General features: G+C 40.4%; 1 protein-coding gene across 21 annotated transcripts in view; it reads left to right on the top strand.

The window, feature by feature from the left end:
* The window catches only part of ablim2 (actin binding LIM protein family, member 2), a 122,285-nt gene that overhangs the window by 95,206 nt on the left and 9,166 nt on the right, over positions 1-17,913 (top strand). For 5 of the 21 annotated variants that reach the window (XM_044183431.1, XM_044183435.1, XM_044183429.1 and 2 more), the window contains 7 exons: positions 699-842; positions 5,511-5,618; positions 10,051-10,104; positions 13,607-13,644; positions 13,818-13,926; positions 14,034-14,092; positions 17,569-17,629. In XM_044183431.1, coding sequence (XP_044039366.1) covers positions 699-842; positions 5,511-5,618; positions 10,051-10,104; positions 13,607-13,644; positions 13,818-13,926; positions 14,034-14,092; positions 17,569-17,629 — 573 coding nt within the window. Of the gene's footprint in view, positions 1-698; positions 984-1,675; positions 1,748-5,510; positions 5,619-10,050; positions 10,105-13,606; positions 13,645-13,817; positions 13,927-14,033; positions 14,093-17,568; positions 17,630-17,913 lie in introns of those variants that run through there. The other 16 variants (XM_044183440.1, XM_044183442.1, XM_044183439.1 and 13 more) reach the window with 9 other exon arrangements.

The following is a 17,913-nucleotide window of genomic DNA, read 5'->3' on the forward strand; positions in this document are numbered from 1 at the left end:
CAAATCATCAATGTTGCAAAGCTGCATTTTCTGCCAAAAGACATAAAGCGCTTTGGACCTTAACGTCTGCAGGACAGCACAAAAATGATTCAGTTTTTGTCAAGAGGAACTTTTAACAAGCTCATTGTAATCAAGGCCTATCAAAACATCTCTTCTCCCACAGAATGTCTCTGTTTGAACACCATGTCCTGGAAGCCTCTGGAGCTCTTAAGCATAGATAGGTGTAATTTCCCAAGTTAAGAATGTTGATAAAAAGCCTTTTTACCCTAGGCCTATAAGATGTTATAAATATGCGTCACTGAGAATTTTTGGTCACTTAGGACTGATTTCCTACATTGGGACACTTGAAAAATAGAGGCCCTGATTCGTAATAATTATTTCACCGTCACTCCATCTCAGAACATATGCCATAAAGTGCTTTGTGTCATGAATTCTTCCATTTTACCTTTTGAAGAGGGTGATAGAGCTTGCTTCATAAAATAACAATAGGTCTGTCATTATATCATCATATTATGTTTGTGAAATGTTCTCAAATTTACAGTAGATCTTTCAGATCAATATTTAAGGCTTCACTGTGTGCTGTCGGCTTTTTTGTTTTTTAGTTTTCTATGCCAAATTAAAAAGTCTATAAAGCCACATACCTTCACAGTTGTATCCATTGACTCAACATGTTTCCTGTGATCTGATTGGACATTCAGGGCCAGAGGTACACCTTGGTGGTAGATACAGCAGCCAGGCCCGTGACTCCAGTTCTCTCCCTTTGTCTCCAACCCTCATGGGTGCCATTAAATACCACTCCACCTGGGCCAGGGACTCATCTTCCCTCCCTGTGTACTATTCTGGTGGGGCTGAAGGGAGTGGTGGTGGCGGTAGTGGCAAGTACTCACCCACACCAGCAGGTGGCAGTGCAGGCTTGTCTTTTCACCTAAACCCCACCACCCTGGCCATGCTGCAGCAGCATAACTACATCCCTTACTTCAGAGGTATCAAAGCACGCTGAGACTGAGACCTGGTCCAATACAGATAATGGACGACTTGCTGCAGTCCTTGCTGTTGTCACACCTTAGACTGAAACAAAAACTGCCAGCCCTTTAGGAACTTCCAGAAACCAAATTTTTGAAATGGGACTAAATGTGCCCCAAAAGCAGGGTTTCCAAGGTCTTCCCCAAGCAGAACAAAAGCATGCAACCCTTGGAAAACTCTTGAAAACCTGTAGCTAGACAGCAGCAAAGTGCCAGTCCGCTCTGTATTTGGCTGAGACAGAAGGTCCTAAAGAATGGAGTGCTGTGATACGACCATTGAATTGACTTCACTTGGCAGGAGTTAAGCACCAAATTAACCATGTGTTGGAAACTCACACTCTGGGTCTTTGGGTCTCTCGGTTCACCATAGACCCATGAGTCATAATGGGAAATGAAACGTCTGACCTGGTGTGCGTCGCATTTGGGTCTGAAACCACTGTTTGAGCAATCATGAAGATTTATTTCGTTAATTCTTGAACCAAAGCCATGAAACCGCTAATTATATTCACGATACCACACGTCCCTGAAATCAACATCACAAACCAGTACTGTACACATTCCCCTTGTACGCTGTAACCCCTGCAGAAAGGCTTATCCAACCACCTCCCTTTGATTCATCTTCTCCCCATCCCCTGATTTCCCTCACCCCTCAGGGTTCAAACAGGACCCCCTACCTGACTCTAAACCTAGGACATCCCTGCATCTCAGTTTACCTCCTGCTAACGGTAAAACACACCAGTAGTCTCTCTCTTCTTTGTGTCTCCCCTTCCCTAGTGGAATGCTTAGTAGGTTTTGTGATGTTGTTGTCCGGTATCGTGGTGTTGTCGAGTTTCATGGGGTGCATTCAAGGTACATTCGTAGGACCACTCAGTTGTCTCATTCTGCTTGCCCTGTTCACTTGTGTCTGTGGACGTGGTTGTTGTCATGCATGGTTTAACTTGATGTAGACCTGAGTGTGACCCTGATACATTTGGCATTATCTTTTAGAGGAAGGCTAAGGGTGATTTAACTTTTGTGCTTGTCTGTTCAGGTTGTTGACCTAATTGTTTGCCTGCCTTTGACCTCTAATCTACCCTGTTGTTTTTCCTGAATGATCCCTCCCTCACTCCATCAACATGCAAATGAGAGTATGACGTCATCTGGCAACTTTTAGCGACTTTTGGAGCTACTGCTAGCTATTTTCATTGGAAAAAAGTTGGTAACACTGTTACACTGTCGAGGTGCCTGCCTCATCATGTGATACAGGTTGCCTTAAGTGATCGCTGACTCACTTGTGTCAAGTGTCAAGTGTCAAGCTAACATTAGTGTAAGACAGTTGTATTTTACAAAGTCAGCAAACAGCCTTACCTTTAAACACGATTTCTTCATCTGTGGTGTCCAATCTAAAATTCTTCCATACATTACTTTTCAGTTTAATGTCATGATTATCCGTTCAGCATAGCTCACTATTTTTTTCCATTTTGCGTTAATTTTGAGAAAGCTTAGTTTACTGATAGGGCATCAGGGCATGCAATGGGTCCGATGGACAGTGAATTTTACAAATGCCCTCTGCTACACAAGACTTTACAAGGCAAGACCTGTTGGGCTCATACACTGTAAATTTTGAATTTCAGCAGATCATTGCAAATTGAATCTTTTTTTACAGCATTCGAATGGTAGTTCCGATTTCAAATAAAAAGTGACAGCCCTAATTTAAATTCCTACAGCACCAAGAAGTTCTCATGTCGCGTGATTTTCATTATAAAGAACCTTTGCCTCAAAAAGGATATTATTTTTGACCTATACAGAACCCTTCTAACATATTCTTGCTTGGACCATGGCTGATTAAAAGGAGGAGGTAAAGAGGGAAGCAGCATGAGCTTCCATTCGAACATTTGCACAGAAAATCCCGAACACGCGGTCCAGGGTTTTGGTGGTTTTTCCATGACAGGGTGGAGAGGCGGATAGGGTAGTTCTCCAATGGGGAAGATGAAAGAGGGGGAACGGAGGAATGAAATAGCGAGCTGAGCTGTAATTTGGGGTCTGGTTGCCAGTTGCAGTGGCATGTAACACACTGCGCTGCTGGCCTTGTTTAGGCCCTAGCAGTTCTTAAAATGCCGTGAAAGAGGGCTATTTGTTTTCATGCAACAGGCTCATGCTTTAATGAGCTATCAGGTTTCCTATAGAAGTTACTGTGGTAGTAGGACTCAACACTCAGGCTATTTAGATGTGTTGTCTAATGGAAATTGAGGAAGAGTTGAGGAAAGGACCTTGCAAGGATGAATAATGCATGTTTTTGTTTTATCTCCCTGATTCCTTGTTAATGATCCCAAAACCATCTTTTATATCTTGTTATTGTGTTATTGGATTTTGATTAATAAATCGCCTTCACCTTTTGTCGAATGTGTAATCTGTTCATATGAATTGTGAAGCATCTCCTCCCTAAACTCCCCAAGCCTCCAACACCTCCTACTTTAGCTCTAGATGTTTGTATGGAGGATCTGCCCTACATTTAGACCTGCACTAACATTACTCTCGTGTGTACGTGTGTGTGTGTGTGTGTGTGTGTGTGTGTTTATGGGCATGTGTGTTTGATTGTGTGTATGTGTAGGAGATCACTCAGACCAGCACTGACAGCACTGCTGTGTGTGTCAGTGATCTCATCCACTTGCATCCAGATCTCTGCCGATGGTTCCTCTCTGTCTGAGGGGAGTAGAGTATGTGTTCAATCAGCTAACACTCTCTCTCATGCATACTCTCAATCTCTCTCTACGTTTCTTCCTCAAAGCTCTGGATGTAGAGTGTTCATTACTTATGGCCTTAAGGGTGTCAGTGACTCCATCACCCAGCCTGCCTGTGACATGACACAATGAGGTGGACCCTGGTTGTGATAACACATACACAACACACACATGCATGCAGCCAGCAAAATGTGAATGTATGCTACACTCTCACACAACAAAGCACATAAAAACTAGACAAATGTAATATAACCTATAGGGTTTCATTGCCATTATTTTAGCACCTACACTTAGATTTAAACTAATACAATAATACTCAGAAATGTTGTGATTTTGTAGTGTAACCTGTTAAATGATGAGAACAAAGGGATCTCTGGGATCATCTATCCCCACCAGGTAAATCATCACTCTGGTGCTAGTGCCACCACAAACGGGCTCAATGCCAACATGTTTGTAAGAACTTAGCATTTATCTCTAAAACTAAGTGGGAGGTAATTGTTAACTACAGTATAGAGCTGAGAACTGTTTTACAAAATCAAACAATATCATACCGACTCCTCCTCCACAGCTGTTTCCGAATATTTCTGGGGACTTTTCAGAACCAGCAGTCCTATGGTCTGCTATAGGTGTGAAAATGGGGCAAGGTTTCAAGAACTCTGCAAGTTCAGAATGAGTCACTTCAGCGTCTTCAATGCAGTATAAAGCTGTTCTGATTATCCTGTGCAGAGTCACATGGGGCTGGACCCCATCTCAGTTCACTTTAACCACCGCACAGCCGTGTCGCCTTATCTACCAAATCTGAAGTAGCTGCATGAGGTATTTTGACACTGAAGTTAGAAACAGAGGGCAATCTTTGAATATCTTTTGGCGCTTTTTTGTTGATGGATCAATTTGAAACATTGATATATGGAGCAGAAGCACGTGGTCCAAGGTGGATTGCTCAGTCCAGGTAAAGGGTAGCAGTTGCTACAAGTGAAGGCGTTAGGGTCTATCATAGGGTCTCATTCATGAGTGAGGCTAAAAATCATTGTGACATTGACTGCAAGCAATGGCAAAAATAATTCAGGCTTGACATTGGACTGTGGTTGTGAACAAGAGTTTGACTATAAAGCAAAGCTCTCTTCATTCCAACCCTCACCTATAGTCATAAGCTTTGGGTAAAACTCCATACTCCAATTAAAATTGGAGATACAAGTGGCCAAAGTGAGGTTTCTGTAAAGGATGGGGAGGTTTCAATCTATGTAACAGTACTTTGATTTTAAAGTGCTGCTGATTGGCAATGAGAGGAGTCATATGAGGTGGTTCAGGCACCTAGCATACCTTCCTGACGAGGTGTTCCAGATGTGACAGATTGGCAGGAGACCTAGGATACTCTGGAGAGATTGCATCATCAAGCTCACCTTAGTGCAGGGGGATCTGGAGGACATTACTGGGAAAAAAGGAGATTTGGGCTGATGGACAACATAGCGTAACATTATCTATGCTAACGTGGTAGCATTCAAATTTCAACAGAATTATTTTTGTTTCTCATCACTTAACAGGTCAGTTTACCGGTAGCATTCCCTACCAGAAATTCAGTGAATTTGTTCATGGCTGGGTTATCAAGTCACCTACATCATTATAATAATCAATGCTTCATATTTGAACTTTATCAATATGCTAACCATAACACTGCCTTTTTGCCCCCCAACACCCTTTTTTTTCTCCCAAACCCTTTCCCTTTTGCTTTTCATATCCAATGCCCACCCAACTCCATCCCAAACTGGAGGTAGTGAAAGTGGTCGCAGTACCCCCAGCTTATCCACCTATTCTGATGGCAAATCCCCCTCCTCTACTTCTACATATATGGCTGCTCCTCGGCATTTCCACATACCAGGTAGGCCATAGCCACACTGCTTGGCTTGCAACTCAACTTTGAATTTTTCCTACATCTGTACACATTCTATACACTAGGCTGTCATTAGTGACACTGAAGTGAATTACAAGGGAAGCTATGTGATCATAACAAATTACAAACACCAAACAAGCTTTATAAAAATAATTGTTTAATATTAGAATCTTTTGTAGACATTTTTGTTATTAAATAATATGATATTAATGTTTAAGTTGGTTTAACAACCAACACCAAGCTGAAAAGCATTGTTTCACTGACCTCCTGTGGTTGAAAGTTTTAAGTCTGTTGCATCTCTAACCCACCCAACAGTGATGCTGGGAGTACTGCCCACTCTATATTACTGCAGCTAAGTTAAAACTTCAACCAGTGGAGGTTAGGAAACACAAGATTTGAATTTTGTGTTCAGTTACTGATTCATGTAAACAACAAGTAAACTCGTTTTGATGAGATTAGACTCTTGTTTTTTTCCGGGCATTGAACGCCTTTCTTTCCAGGTACATGCAGATAAGTCTTCTGAAGCTATCATTCACAAAAATGTTACCTAAGAGTAAAAAGTAGAACTTCACATTGTAGACCTTTAAGTCCTGCTGTTGGAAATCAGCAGATGAAAACATAACAAATTTAGCAGTTTCAAACCCGAACAAATGACAAAATATTACTACAGCTGTCCATGCTGTGTCACTGCAGAGCCATATAACGTGATATAAATAAAGAAGAAATGGCTTTATGTGATGTCAAGTAGTTTAACTATTTACATGATTCAAAACTTGAACAGCCATTGGTATGCCACACCTTTGGTCTCTGTGGATTTTATGACTGTAGACTAGAATCATCGAAGCAGGCCAAGGCTACAGAGCCTTTAGTCCCATTTGTGACCTCAGCACTAGGGTATGTTACTCCATGATTCAGTCACACAACGTTCTTAGGGGAATAGTTAAAATCTTATTTTCTAACCAGTTTATCTTCTCACCAATGTCAACCACTGGGTTATCGTGAGAAGATGAACCAGTGTTTAACCCCAAGCGAGTTGTAACTGCAAAATTCTAAAAATATTCTTGTGATCCCTCAGACATCTGCCCGGACAGATAAAATGTTTGCCATTTCCACAGATTTACCGTAAATTTTAAAATAGTGGACGGGGCCTTTAATTACCTCAACTGCAGAGGGGCCTTTATTTGAAGCAGGTTTATATTAGAGACAGGCCTTTGTTTCTAATTGTTTAAGTATATTTGGTCATATTTTAGTATGAAGCCTCCTTGTTTTCTGATCTGCTCCTGTTTGCCTTGTTGAAGGTGCTATTGATAACACTGATAACATCCAGCCACTAGATGATGCATTCCCCCTTCCAATCCATTCCACAACCTGCATATTTGATGGTCGAGTGGAGTGAGACTCAGACTTAGTCATATCAAGTGATGAATCTTTCGTGATAGAGTAATGAATTCATTTTGCAACATATAACTATACATTAGCTATAGATTTAGGTTACTTTGTGCGATGGTGTTTTATGTTGTATGTTATCTATGGTAATCTTAGGATATGGCTAGCTAGCTTTAGGTAACCCTTTTTTCCCCATCATTTAATAATTATAGGGACCCTATATTGCAACACTTACTGTAAAATGACATTTCAATCTTCTTTACATTATAAGACATTAGGTAAAAATTTACATGTTAATCCAATCAAAGAGTACAGTACATTGTAGGGATGCTATTAAAACCCACAGCGTTTGCCATTAAACAGACAGCTACAGTAAAAGTTGGCGTTAGCTAGCGTTAGTGTTAGCGTAGTGTTGACCTAACATTAGTTGAAGTATCGGATAGCGGATTACAAACACAGATGAGCACCACACAGCAACAATGGCTACAGGGAGAAATAACGACTGTATGATCATGACAGTATTTTCACATTTTTATATTAACGTGAGTACCGTAGCTGTTGAGCTCAACGCAGCTTGCTACATAGCTAGCTAGCCACAAGTACCTCAGCAAAGTGTCTCATAATAGGGCTAATGTTAGACTGCTATATGAGCTGACACACTCAATAAAAGTCACATTTTGGGTCTAAACATTATAATGAGCAGATTTACTGTAGGTCAGAACTTTAATTTACCTTCGCTCCGACATGACACATTGGTAATATATTGAGATCCCACGTCCAGTTCGTTCTTAAAGAGTGACCATCTTTTCATAAGGGGACCAGTCAAGTTGCCCTGCAGAAAGTGATGGGAATGTACATTATGCTTAGTTGGCATGGACTTTATATAACAGGCACCAGGACTTTATCTACCCTTGTTTTTCCCCAGCCTGTATTTGGTGCCGGCCTTTCTTTGTCCCTGGCGAGCACGCCCCTGGCCATTATTTGAGACCTGGCTTTTATTTGAGAAAATACAGCAAGGTGTGTTCCTGCGAAGAAGCAGCAGAGCAGAGCAGTGCTACAGTCTGTGGAAATAGTAAATGGTAAATGGACTGTACTTATATAGCGCCTTTCTAGTCTTTTTCGACTACTCAGAGCGCTTCAATAGTGGATTTAAATGTTAATTTTGCCCACATTTTATAATGCCAGGCAGATAGTAGACATCTGTGATAGGAGAGAGATAGGATAGGAGGGACTTGTGGGCTATAAAAGACAATGCACAAGACTTTGAAAGGCAGTTGGTTTCCGGGACCACTCCGGGGTTTATCTTTTGTGGAAGAATAAACTGTGCATCGTACTCTGACCTACTCCAGTGATTCATTTGGGTGCCTTGAGACTCTGATTAGTTGGTAAAATGTTGGAAAGGAGTCCATACTTAATTTCTGGCCCTGACCTGGGTTCCTGACCTCCACGAGAATCACGAATACCTTTGAAGACGCATCTTGCCACAGGATAACGTTTGCATAGGTGATGCTATGTGACCAAATTGTATTCACCATCATCTGGTCCTTTGGTGGTGCAAAAGTTTATCGAAATATCAAGGGGGAACTCTCTTAAATTTGTGTTGCAATGATTTAGATACATGTAAATACTTTCGAAGTTACAATTTCAGCATCAGATTTTTCACATTTCCATGCCATTTATTTGTGATGCAAAAAGCCATTACAATTCTTGAGTCAAAAAAGTGTTTTTCCACTTTGGAGGAAGGCAGACTTTCTGTATATGACTTGTACAACAGGTCTGGACTACTTTGATTTTGTTCGTACCTAAGAGAAAATTCTAAGTACGAGTAAATTTGCGAATGCCACAGGTTCTCTTAAATAACTCTTTCATGAAAGATTACATCTGTTCCTATGAGTGGTTCTTGCATGAAGCCCAATGTCTTTACTTTGTACTTTATAATGTAACAGTTGACGTCTTGCCTTTTGCTTATAGATTGTATTCTGTATATCTCTAAGACTCGTTTATTCCCAGTGTCCCTACTGTTTGCTAATTTCAAAGCAATTTCTTTTTGACACAGCAATGATCTGACATGAGATTGCATCACTTAGAATTAAATTTGCGCTACATTTGGACAGGAGTTGACATTAAACAGTGCATCCGTCATTACTTTCAATCTCTCACAGAAGAAAATCTGTTTGATCCAACATATTGTTCCCATTGACAATTACACTGTCAGTCATGCAGAGGGATAAAAAAACTCCCATGTTGGAAGCAAGTTAAATGGAAAAAAACAGCCAACGATTATCCACTTAATGGCTTTCATAGTCATCGTCCTTATTGCTTTTATATGGATATTGTTTCAGATGCTGGCAGGCACTGAAACAAGCCAGGGAAATAACCCAGATGTGTTGTTTTATTGTGAGTCATGTTTCTGCTGGGAGTTAATGTGTGACAGTTGTTACTAAGCATCTCTGTCAGAGGCCTGTCTGGGTCCACTGGCACTAAGATGGATTAGCTCAGCCTTAGGGAAAAACATACTGTCCCCATTATCCTCCAGAGGCACTTCATCTAGCAGTAAAGTTAATGCAACAAGACTTCAATTAACTTTCAACTGTTTTTCTATTGTTGTGATGTTGACATTATTAATTTAGGTGCCCTTTTTGATTTCATTTGAAAATCTCTAAAGAATGCTAATACAAGTCGACTTTTTGATGCCTGAAGACCATGTGTGCTTTCTGCTATTATTCTTTGAGTGTCATTGAATTGTTCTGCATCAAATAACCTCCCATTCAACAAAGACCAATACATTGATATGTTTTGAATATGTTGCATGAACAATATTAAAAGTGCTGATGTTTCTGATGTGCCTTAATAAAAATGACAAATGTCTTGTGTTGAATCAAGCTATACTGCGCCCCCCTTTTGCTTCTTCAAATATCTCATCCCTCAATAACTGCTAACTCATGCTTCTTTTTTCCATTCTCTCTCTTTCTTTCTCTCCCTCCCATGTTGGCTTCTTCCATTTTCTTTCCTCTGCATCTGTTCCCATCTTCAGAGACTATGGTCAAAGATAATATCTATAGAAAACCCCCCATCTACAAACAGCATGGTACAGTCTACTTCCTCTTAAACACTTCCTTCTCTGGTCTGGTCTCTGCACGATGTGTTGCATGTCGCCTGTCAGTCATATCCTCATCCGTTTATCCCAGTTATCCTCCCTTATCTCTAAGCCCTGCACTCATCTAGTAGACTCCATGGGTCTACATTCATAGGGCAGGTGTAAGGGTACTGCACCCATTCTCTGTTATAAAATCAACTTAGACAAGTGCAGAATCTATCATGGTTCAGCATTTGGATGGCGGGCAATGTTATGACAAAATTAACCAAAAAACCCCATTGAATTTTGCAACCCAAAGTTTTTAATAGAAAGAAAGCAGACTGTTGACCCTACCCTGAGAGCACGTGTACTTCCCTGCAATAAAGTTAAATGCTTTAATGCTGCACTATGCAAGATGCCTATGTAAAAATACAGCCGATGTTATAAGCCTAAGCGGGCGTTTAGACTGAATTCCAGGAAGGCCGGTTTGAGTAATACAACTCTGAGTTGGAGGGCTTACCAGACACTAAAATACTGCACCATCAGTCCAATATCCTTAAGAATTACATCCATATTGGACAATTGTGTACCGCAGGATTTACATCCAGTGTCATTGCCAATACAGGAAGGAGTATGCCTTTTATGTAGCGAAGCAGAAAGTAAGGGAGGTGGTATGGAGGTCAGGGTAGTGGATGGCCATGTAGCGCATCCAGCTTTCATCATGGAGACCACAATTTGCGTCCTGTTACAATCCAACAGTTAATGTTCACTTTTTTCCCCCTAAGATTATTTTTTTGGGCATTTGTATTGGATAGGACAGTGGCAGACAGAAACAAAAGGAGAGAGAAGGGTATGACATGCAACTCAGGTCCCCAGCCGGAATCAAACCGTGAATGTTGCAATCACCGGGATGCCACAGTATTCCCTTATAGCATCCTTCCCTAACCGTAATCGAGTGTTTTAGTTGCCTAAAGGCGTCAGTATGCTTCAAACAGAGTGCTGAAGCTGATTGTTGAACAGCGTCTGAAACACTTTAAACATGATTGAAAGTTTTGACCTCTAGAGGGCAGTGTAGAGGCGGTTTTCTGCAATACCTAATTCAATTTTAGATTTACACTTGAAATTAACTAGACGTAAGAGATTGATTTTAATCTTAGAAACAAAGTCTGCATATTGGGTTTTTATCTAAAATAAACATTGCCCCAAATTTCAATATCTGATTTGACATTGCAACAATGTTACACATCGATTATTAATTTTTAGAATGGACTGATTGTTGGAATTGGGGCCCTTGGGTGTTCATTTGCTCACCCTGTAATGCATGTCTGCACTCATCTCACCAGCTCATTTGTTGGTTTTAGTGGTGATACTGTGACTGTGTGTCCACTGTGAGAGGTTGGGTACAAGATTCACTTTGTATGGTGGCATTAGTGTTGTACCGATCACTGTTTCAATCACAATCTCCCCTCACCATTGTTTGTGTGTCTAATTTATAGTGTATGCTTTTCACTATAGTTGCCTCAAGCTATATGTGCACATGACAGGGCCACTCAAAACACATTGACATAGGAGTCCAAGGAGCTTTTATCACCTCTATCACTCAAGGAAATATTCATCTTTATAAAATATGACAAGGAAATCAGCTGCATACGGCATAGTCCTACAGATTTATGAAATGGCTGTCAGCACCCTGATTGTATGTATTCAAGCAGACGTGAGGTCACTGACAAGGCATGTACTGTCTGACAAAAAAAAGGGGGGGAAAACCTTTATCTACTTTGTTCCAAGCAAAGACTGCTCCTAATGGTTTAACCTTGGAGCTGCATAAAGTGACATTTTGTTTGAATGGACTGCACTTACTTTTTGTGGGAATTTGTCCCATTGGTCAAGTTATCTGATACTTGATAAGAGGGTTGTCGCCAAAGTTATCCAGATACCTCTGTCCAGTTTTCATGCTAATGCTTTAGCATGCAGTATGTTACATGATCATATGTGTTTAACATTGTCCTAAAGGAAAGGAAAGGCAATTAGTCATTTGTGCACACAGTTTGGATTGGATTATTAATTAATGCGCACAAATTCACATAACATAATGTTAAACAATAGTTGACATTTTAACATACAGTATGTTGAAGGGATGGCAAAGGTAACACAATTTTGTTCAACATGCAAACGGGCTAAGTTTGAAGTTTATCCATGAATTTCTGTCCAAAATTGTGGATAAAACTGCATTAAATCCAAGCAGCTGATTTAGATTAGTTCCCTTGGCCTGACAACCTGACAACACTGTTTAATTTCCACTGTATTAGCCTACATAGTGGTATATGTGCAGCTAGCTGATACCTAGCCAGTATTGCTGAAATGACGAGTGTTGAGGGGGCAAGGACAACTGTAATGAGAGTGTCAACATAAAATATTAATATGAAGGTATGAATTCATTGTTTGTAGACACCTCAATACCAAAACACAGCTTCCTGACTTCTCACTCCTCACTAACTGACCAGAGTAGCTACAACAACTTGTAACTTCATTTCCTACTGTTACATTAAGTAGACATTGATTGTTCTTTAAATTGTCAGGCCATTAACAATCGTAATGAGGCTCTTGATTTTGGACACAAGAGATCAATGGGTATTCTTTGGATTTTGCCCATTTAACAATGTTGTACCTTTGACATCCCTTACAGAGAAGACAAATTAACTCGAGAGTTTGAATAAGTAATTTGTGCACAGGATTTATTGAATTTTTCCTCCATGTCACCTACTGGGCTCCATAGTAGCGTAATTTTAAAAGCTACAAGACATGAAATAAGTCAGGCTCCAGGCCTGTCTTGTAGCTCTACTTTATTGTAGGAGTCTTACTAGTAATGAAGCTAGAAACAAATGCAAATTTTGCCCTAAGGGTATTGCCAGATGAATTGGCCATAGAGTGCCCAAAATGGGGAAAATGTATGCACTCTGTCACATTCATAGGAATCTACCAATTAGTTTTTTTTGTATATTTCCTGAGTACAGGTGGAAATGTTGGGCTGTTGGTGACACTAGAGTAAGAGATGGGAAAAAGATACAGATTCATCTTCTGGTGATCATGATTATTCAGAGCAAATTTAATGGGAATGTGAAGTTAGTGTCAAGGATCAAAATATTTGTCAAGGGGAAGTTTTGACCAGGGCCTGGGGTTCAGATCATTTGCACTCATCCTCATGTCACCATGGATATCCTTACCAAATGTCATCATAATCAGGACTTTAGCTGTTCAGATCTCTTGCTTCGGTGACCGAAGGGTCAGACTCCCAAAATGTCAGTGCAGCCCTGTAAGTTGCTGTCCATCCTGTTTTACTGTACACTTACACAGTGCATGTAGAGCTCCCTGTAGAGGCCATCTGCAGCTGATGATGTCATGGTCCAGGGGTGATTTAGTGTAGTACAGTACTATAGTGCAGTACGGTGGAGCTGAGAGGCAGATGATCCAGCACATTAACTGTGACATCCTGTAACATCTGACTGTTTTACAGCCTCTAGAACGTCCTGGCAGGATGGGGAGGATAGCAAGGTGGGTCTGTGTGTATCTGTCTGTCCACAACTATCTCTTTTCAAGTCATTTTCTTAAACTTTGCAAATACTGTCCATTTACTAATTCAGTAACTCATACTTTGCCATCATCCATCACTTCTTTCCATATTTCTCTCTCTCTCTCTCACTCTCTCTCTCTCTCTCTCTCTCTAGAGGACCAGTTGGATGATCTTAAAGAGTGAAATAGATGGACAGATGGGTCCAGAAGACCTGGATCCCCGCAAGTCTACCTGCAGTCTGCCCACTGACACCTCCCAGCCTAGTGAGTAGCCAATCAAACGCTCAACCTGGTGTGAGTGACATGAATGCAACAATATAGATCTTGAACAGTATTTGAAGCATAAAATATCCTTTTTTCTCTCTCTGCAGATTTCCCTTACAATAAGTCTGCATCCTTACCTGGATACGGACGGAACGGCATCCACAAGGTGAGCTGCAATGATCGTGAGCAAACACAAGATGTAGTAGGAAATGGTTTAAACAATCTTTGGGCTCAAAACAATCCACAGTGCTTCCTGTAACTTAGTCAGATCAGCCAAAGATTGTCATTACACAAGTGCTGTGATGATCAAGTCATTATATTTTTATGTCAGCAAAAGGATATTTGGCTTTTCTTTTTCTTTTTTTTTTGTAAAGAAATCCATGTGGTGATATTGTAATGCACCAATTAATGGACATAAAATCAGAAATATTTCAATTAAAGACACAATGTGAATTGTGAAAATGTTGTAGCTTTAAGTAGTGTAAAACCAAAGAAAAAATACAAGTGACACAGCAACAAAAATCCTCAAGTGAGTATGAGAATTTTTTGATCAAATGGGAGAAGAGGAAGGGCATTCAAAAGACTACAGATACCACAGCTCAAACTTCAGCACTTATCAAAGGAAGACTATTACAACGTTGATTTTATTTTCGGAGCGCTTCCCATCGGTTCTATCCTTTAAGTCCTTTAATCTAACTGGACAAGAAACACCAACTGTCTGACAATCAAAAAGGTTATAAACAAGCTGACAGTTTGACAGAGAATCTGGAAGTAAAACCAAAAGTGAGTGCACTCATAATGTTGCTAATAATCCTTCATTGCACAGGAAATCTGTGAGTGCACAAAACTACAATGGTAGGCCAAAGCAAGAAGTTGTCTAGAAACTGTGATGGGTGTTAACAACAGACAGTTTGGATAGTTATTTTAGCTTTCATCTTTGAGCTCTCTTACAATTATGTCTGACTAATCTGGAGCTTTGTTTCCAACCTGACTACCCCGTCAGATCTGTTTAGCGGCCTTGACAAGTTCCAAGAACTTAGTAATTAATTTGGTAAGCACAATTTTATCATAACCAACAGCACCCATGGCTAAAACTACCAAAATGAAGCCAAGTCGTAATAAACCAAAGCATTCCTATAACCCAACTTGTACCTACCTCATAATCTAAACCCTTGCCTGTCCCATCTGGCACCAGGGTTTGTATATTTAAACCAAGCCAACATGACACAATACCCTAACTCACAGTAAATAATAACTTTTGTTCCCGTCCAGTTCAAGTCTGGCACAATAAAGGCTGGGCCCAAAGCCTTGGCAGGGCTCATGCCATGGCAGGTGGTGCGATGTCCTTTGCATTGGCTGTTGTACTGAGATCTTTGAGCATTTGACTCACTGCAGAGTGACTTGTTAATGGTAATGGCGGGTACTTGTTACCATAGTGAGGGGATTAAACTGAGCACACCCACAGATTAGAGGACCTTTAACGGAAGATCTGACAGTAGTTGCATTTTAGGCCACTAGGTAGTGGTGTTTCTTATCCAAGTTCTTTCACCCACTGTGCTACCGTAGTCAAATAGGCTGCCATCATCTTCATATGATTATACCACAGTTTTATGAAATCTACACCTCCCTCCGCTGCACAGCTTCCTACCCTCATCTAATCAACACAGGAAACCTCAGAGTAGCATTTAAGCCCATTTAAAAGTTTTCCTCCCAAACCTCCCAAAGATGTTCTCTCACAGTTTGGGTATCAGATTACACAGGGGTCAGTCAGTACCATTTACTCCACACGGGCAGGGCTCTGGTTTATTATGAGGACATTGGGGATATTTTGCTGCTCTCCCTCTGTGTTTGTTGATGGATAGAGGACAGGCGGACAAAACACAACAGAGAAGGAAATGAAAGTTCAGGAGCCACTACGGATTTATGGCGCAAAGTATATTGAACTATTTTTCCCTTGCTGATATTACTAGTTAGTGTTGCTGACATGGTGGATTCAGTTTGTCGGCAGAAGAATGAAGGGAGATGATCCTTGCAATATACAGTATCTTTTTGTGCAAGCACATTGCTCATATACAGAATGACATAGTGCTCAATCTCCATTTAAAGTCCAACTGAAATTATTCAGTAATTATTATTATGCTGATGTTTCACAATCTTAGTTTAGCATGTTAGCATTTTCACATTTGCTAATTAGCACAAAACACAAAGTAATAATAATACTAATAATTTTATTTATATAGCACTTTTTAAAACACACATACACACACACACGCATACATATGCATGATACATAGAAAAGAATTAAAGCAGAAAACCAAAATATACCACAACTAAAGGCAAACAGAGAGTGGTTATAAAAAGGCTACCCTGTAGAAATAGGAGAACAGATTCAGCAGATCTGATGGAATGGGGAAGGCTGTTCACCAACTCTGCTCTCTGCAGGGGCCAGGCCATGCAAGGCCTTGTACATAATTAGTAAAATTTTGAAGTCGATTCTGTGTTTTACTGGAAGCTAATGAAGGGAGGCTGCTGCATTTTGCACCAATTGCAAACAGGCTAGAGAGGACTGAGTAATGCAAGTAAAGAGGGAGTTACAGTGGTCTAAACCAGAGAAGATTAGGGTAACTACTAGAAGTTCCATGTTATTGGCTAATAATATTGGTTTGATTTTGAGGGGGCCAATATAGTGACTGACCTCCTTAGTAAAACAATGTTACAACAAAGTTTTGTCAGAATTGAGATAGAGGAAATTATGAGACATCCAGTTTGTAACAGAAGCTAGGCAGTCATGAAGGGTGGTAAGGTTATTGAGGTTATTAGGTTTAAACAAGAAGTAAAGCTGCGTGTCATCGGCATAGCAATGGTAAGAGATACTTCTGGAGGAGTTAAGCAGATGGCCCAGAGGGAGCATCTATAATGAAAACAGAATAGGTCCAAGGATCAACCCTACAGTCCAGCTGAGGCTGATGGGAATCCCACAAGGTTGGCAGGTATTTTGTCATAAACCAAAGTATTACCCAAAAGGAAGAAATCTGTCCTTGGTTTGTTAGCTACGGTTACCAGCACAAGTTTGTTTACAATGTGTCTCAATGCAACTGCCAGTTCAGCTGTCAATCACACAATTACAACGGCCCGCCCACATAGAGGCTTGGAGACTAATGAAGCATTTCTGATATTTCTACACAGACCTTTTTTTCCTCCTTTGGAAATGACTTTTGACTGCTGGCTAATGGCTAACTGTGATTTCAATCAGACTTTAACACTAAAAAAAAAATCTGCTGTCACTTCATAGCTGATTTGAATTGTAACTATATTTTTTAGATTGTTGTGAATAGCTGGCTTCTAGCCTAACAAACACTCTCTAACATCAATTTTTCCCTCTCTTTTTACTCGGTTTTTAGTCTCTCCAAACTAAGTGATGTAAGCTCACTGTCAAAAGAATGTGTCACACTCACTTCCTATTGGTCACCCTGTAAAAATGTGAGCAAATCGAGAGCAAAAGCAGTGACTAAACGGCTTTCAGATGAACCCTGGCTTTGATAAAGAGCAGCAATGTTCTTGCAGCATGGAGCAGGAAATCTGAATGATGGTCTAACTGGTCTATGTTTATATATGTGTATGTGTGTGTGTGTGTTCCTATAGGCTGCTGAGATGGTGGAAGATGAAGTGGACCCAGACTCCCAGAGCTGGGGAGGCATGAGAGGTGAGAGTAAAAATAAATGAAGGCTCCTGCTCATTGTTGTGTTCCTAATGTTAGATTGTTTGCAAGCTTTTTTCAGTGTTGCACTGTTGATGTGCAGTCTGCAGATATTGTAGACAGTAACACTTTCTTATTGTTTTGGCTCTACTCCAGCACTTTGAATTTGAAATTAATTTGAGGTTAAAGTTCTGACTTAAAGCTTTAAGAGTGTTTGAAGATGTTCATAGTTATATTACGTTAACAGAGTAGCCCCCTTTTTTTTTGACAATTCAATGATCTTAAACATA

The sequence above is a fragment of the Siniperca chuatsi genome, linkage group LG22 (genome assembly GCF_020085105.1).
Source record: "Siniperca chuatsi isolate FFG_IHB_CAS linkage group LG22, ASM2008510v1, whole genome shotgun sequence".
Lineage (NCBI taxonomy): Eukaryota > Metazoa > Chordata > Actinopteri > Centrarchiformes > Sinipercidae > Siniperca > Siniperca chuatsi.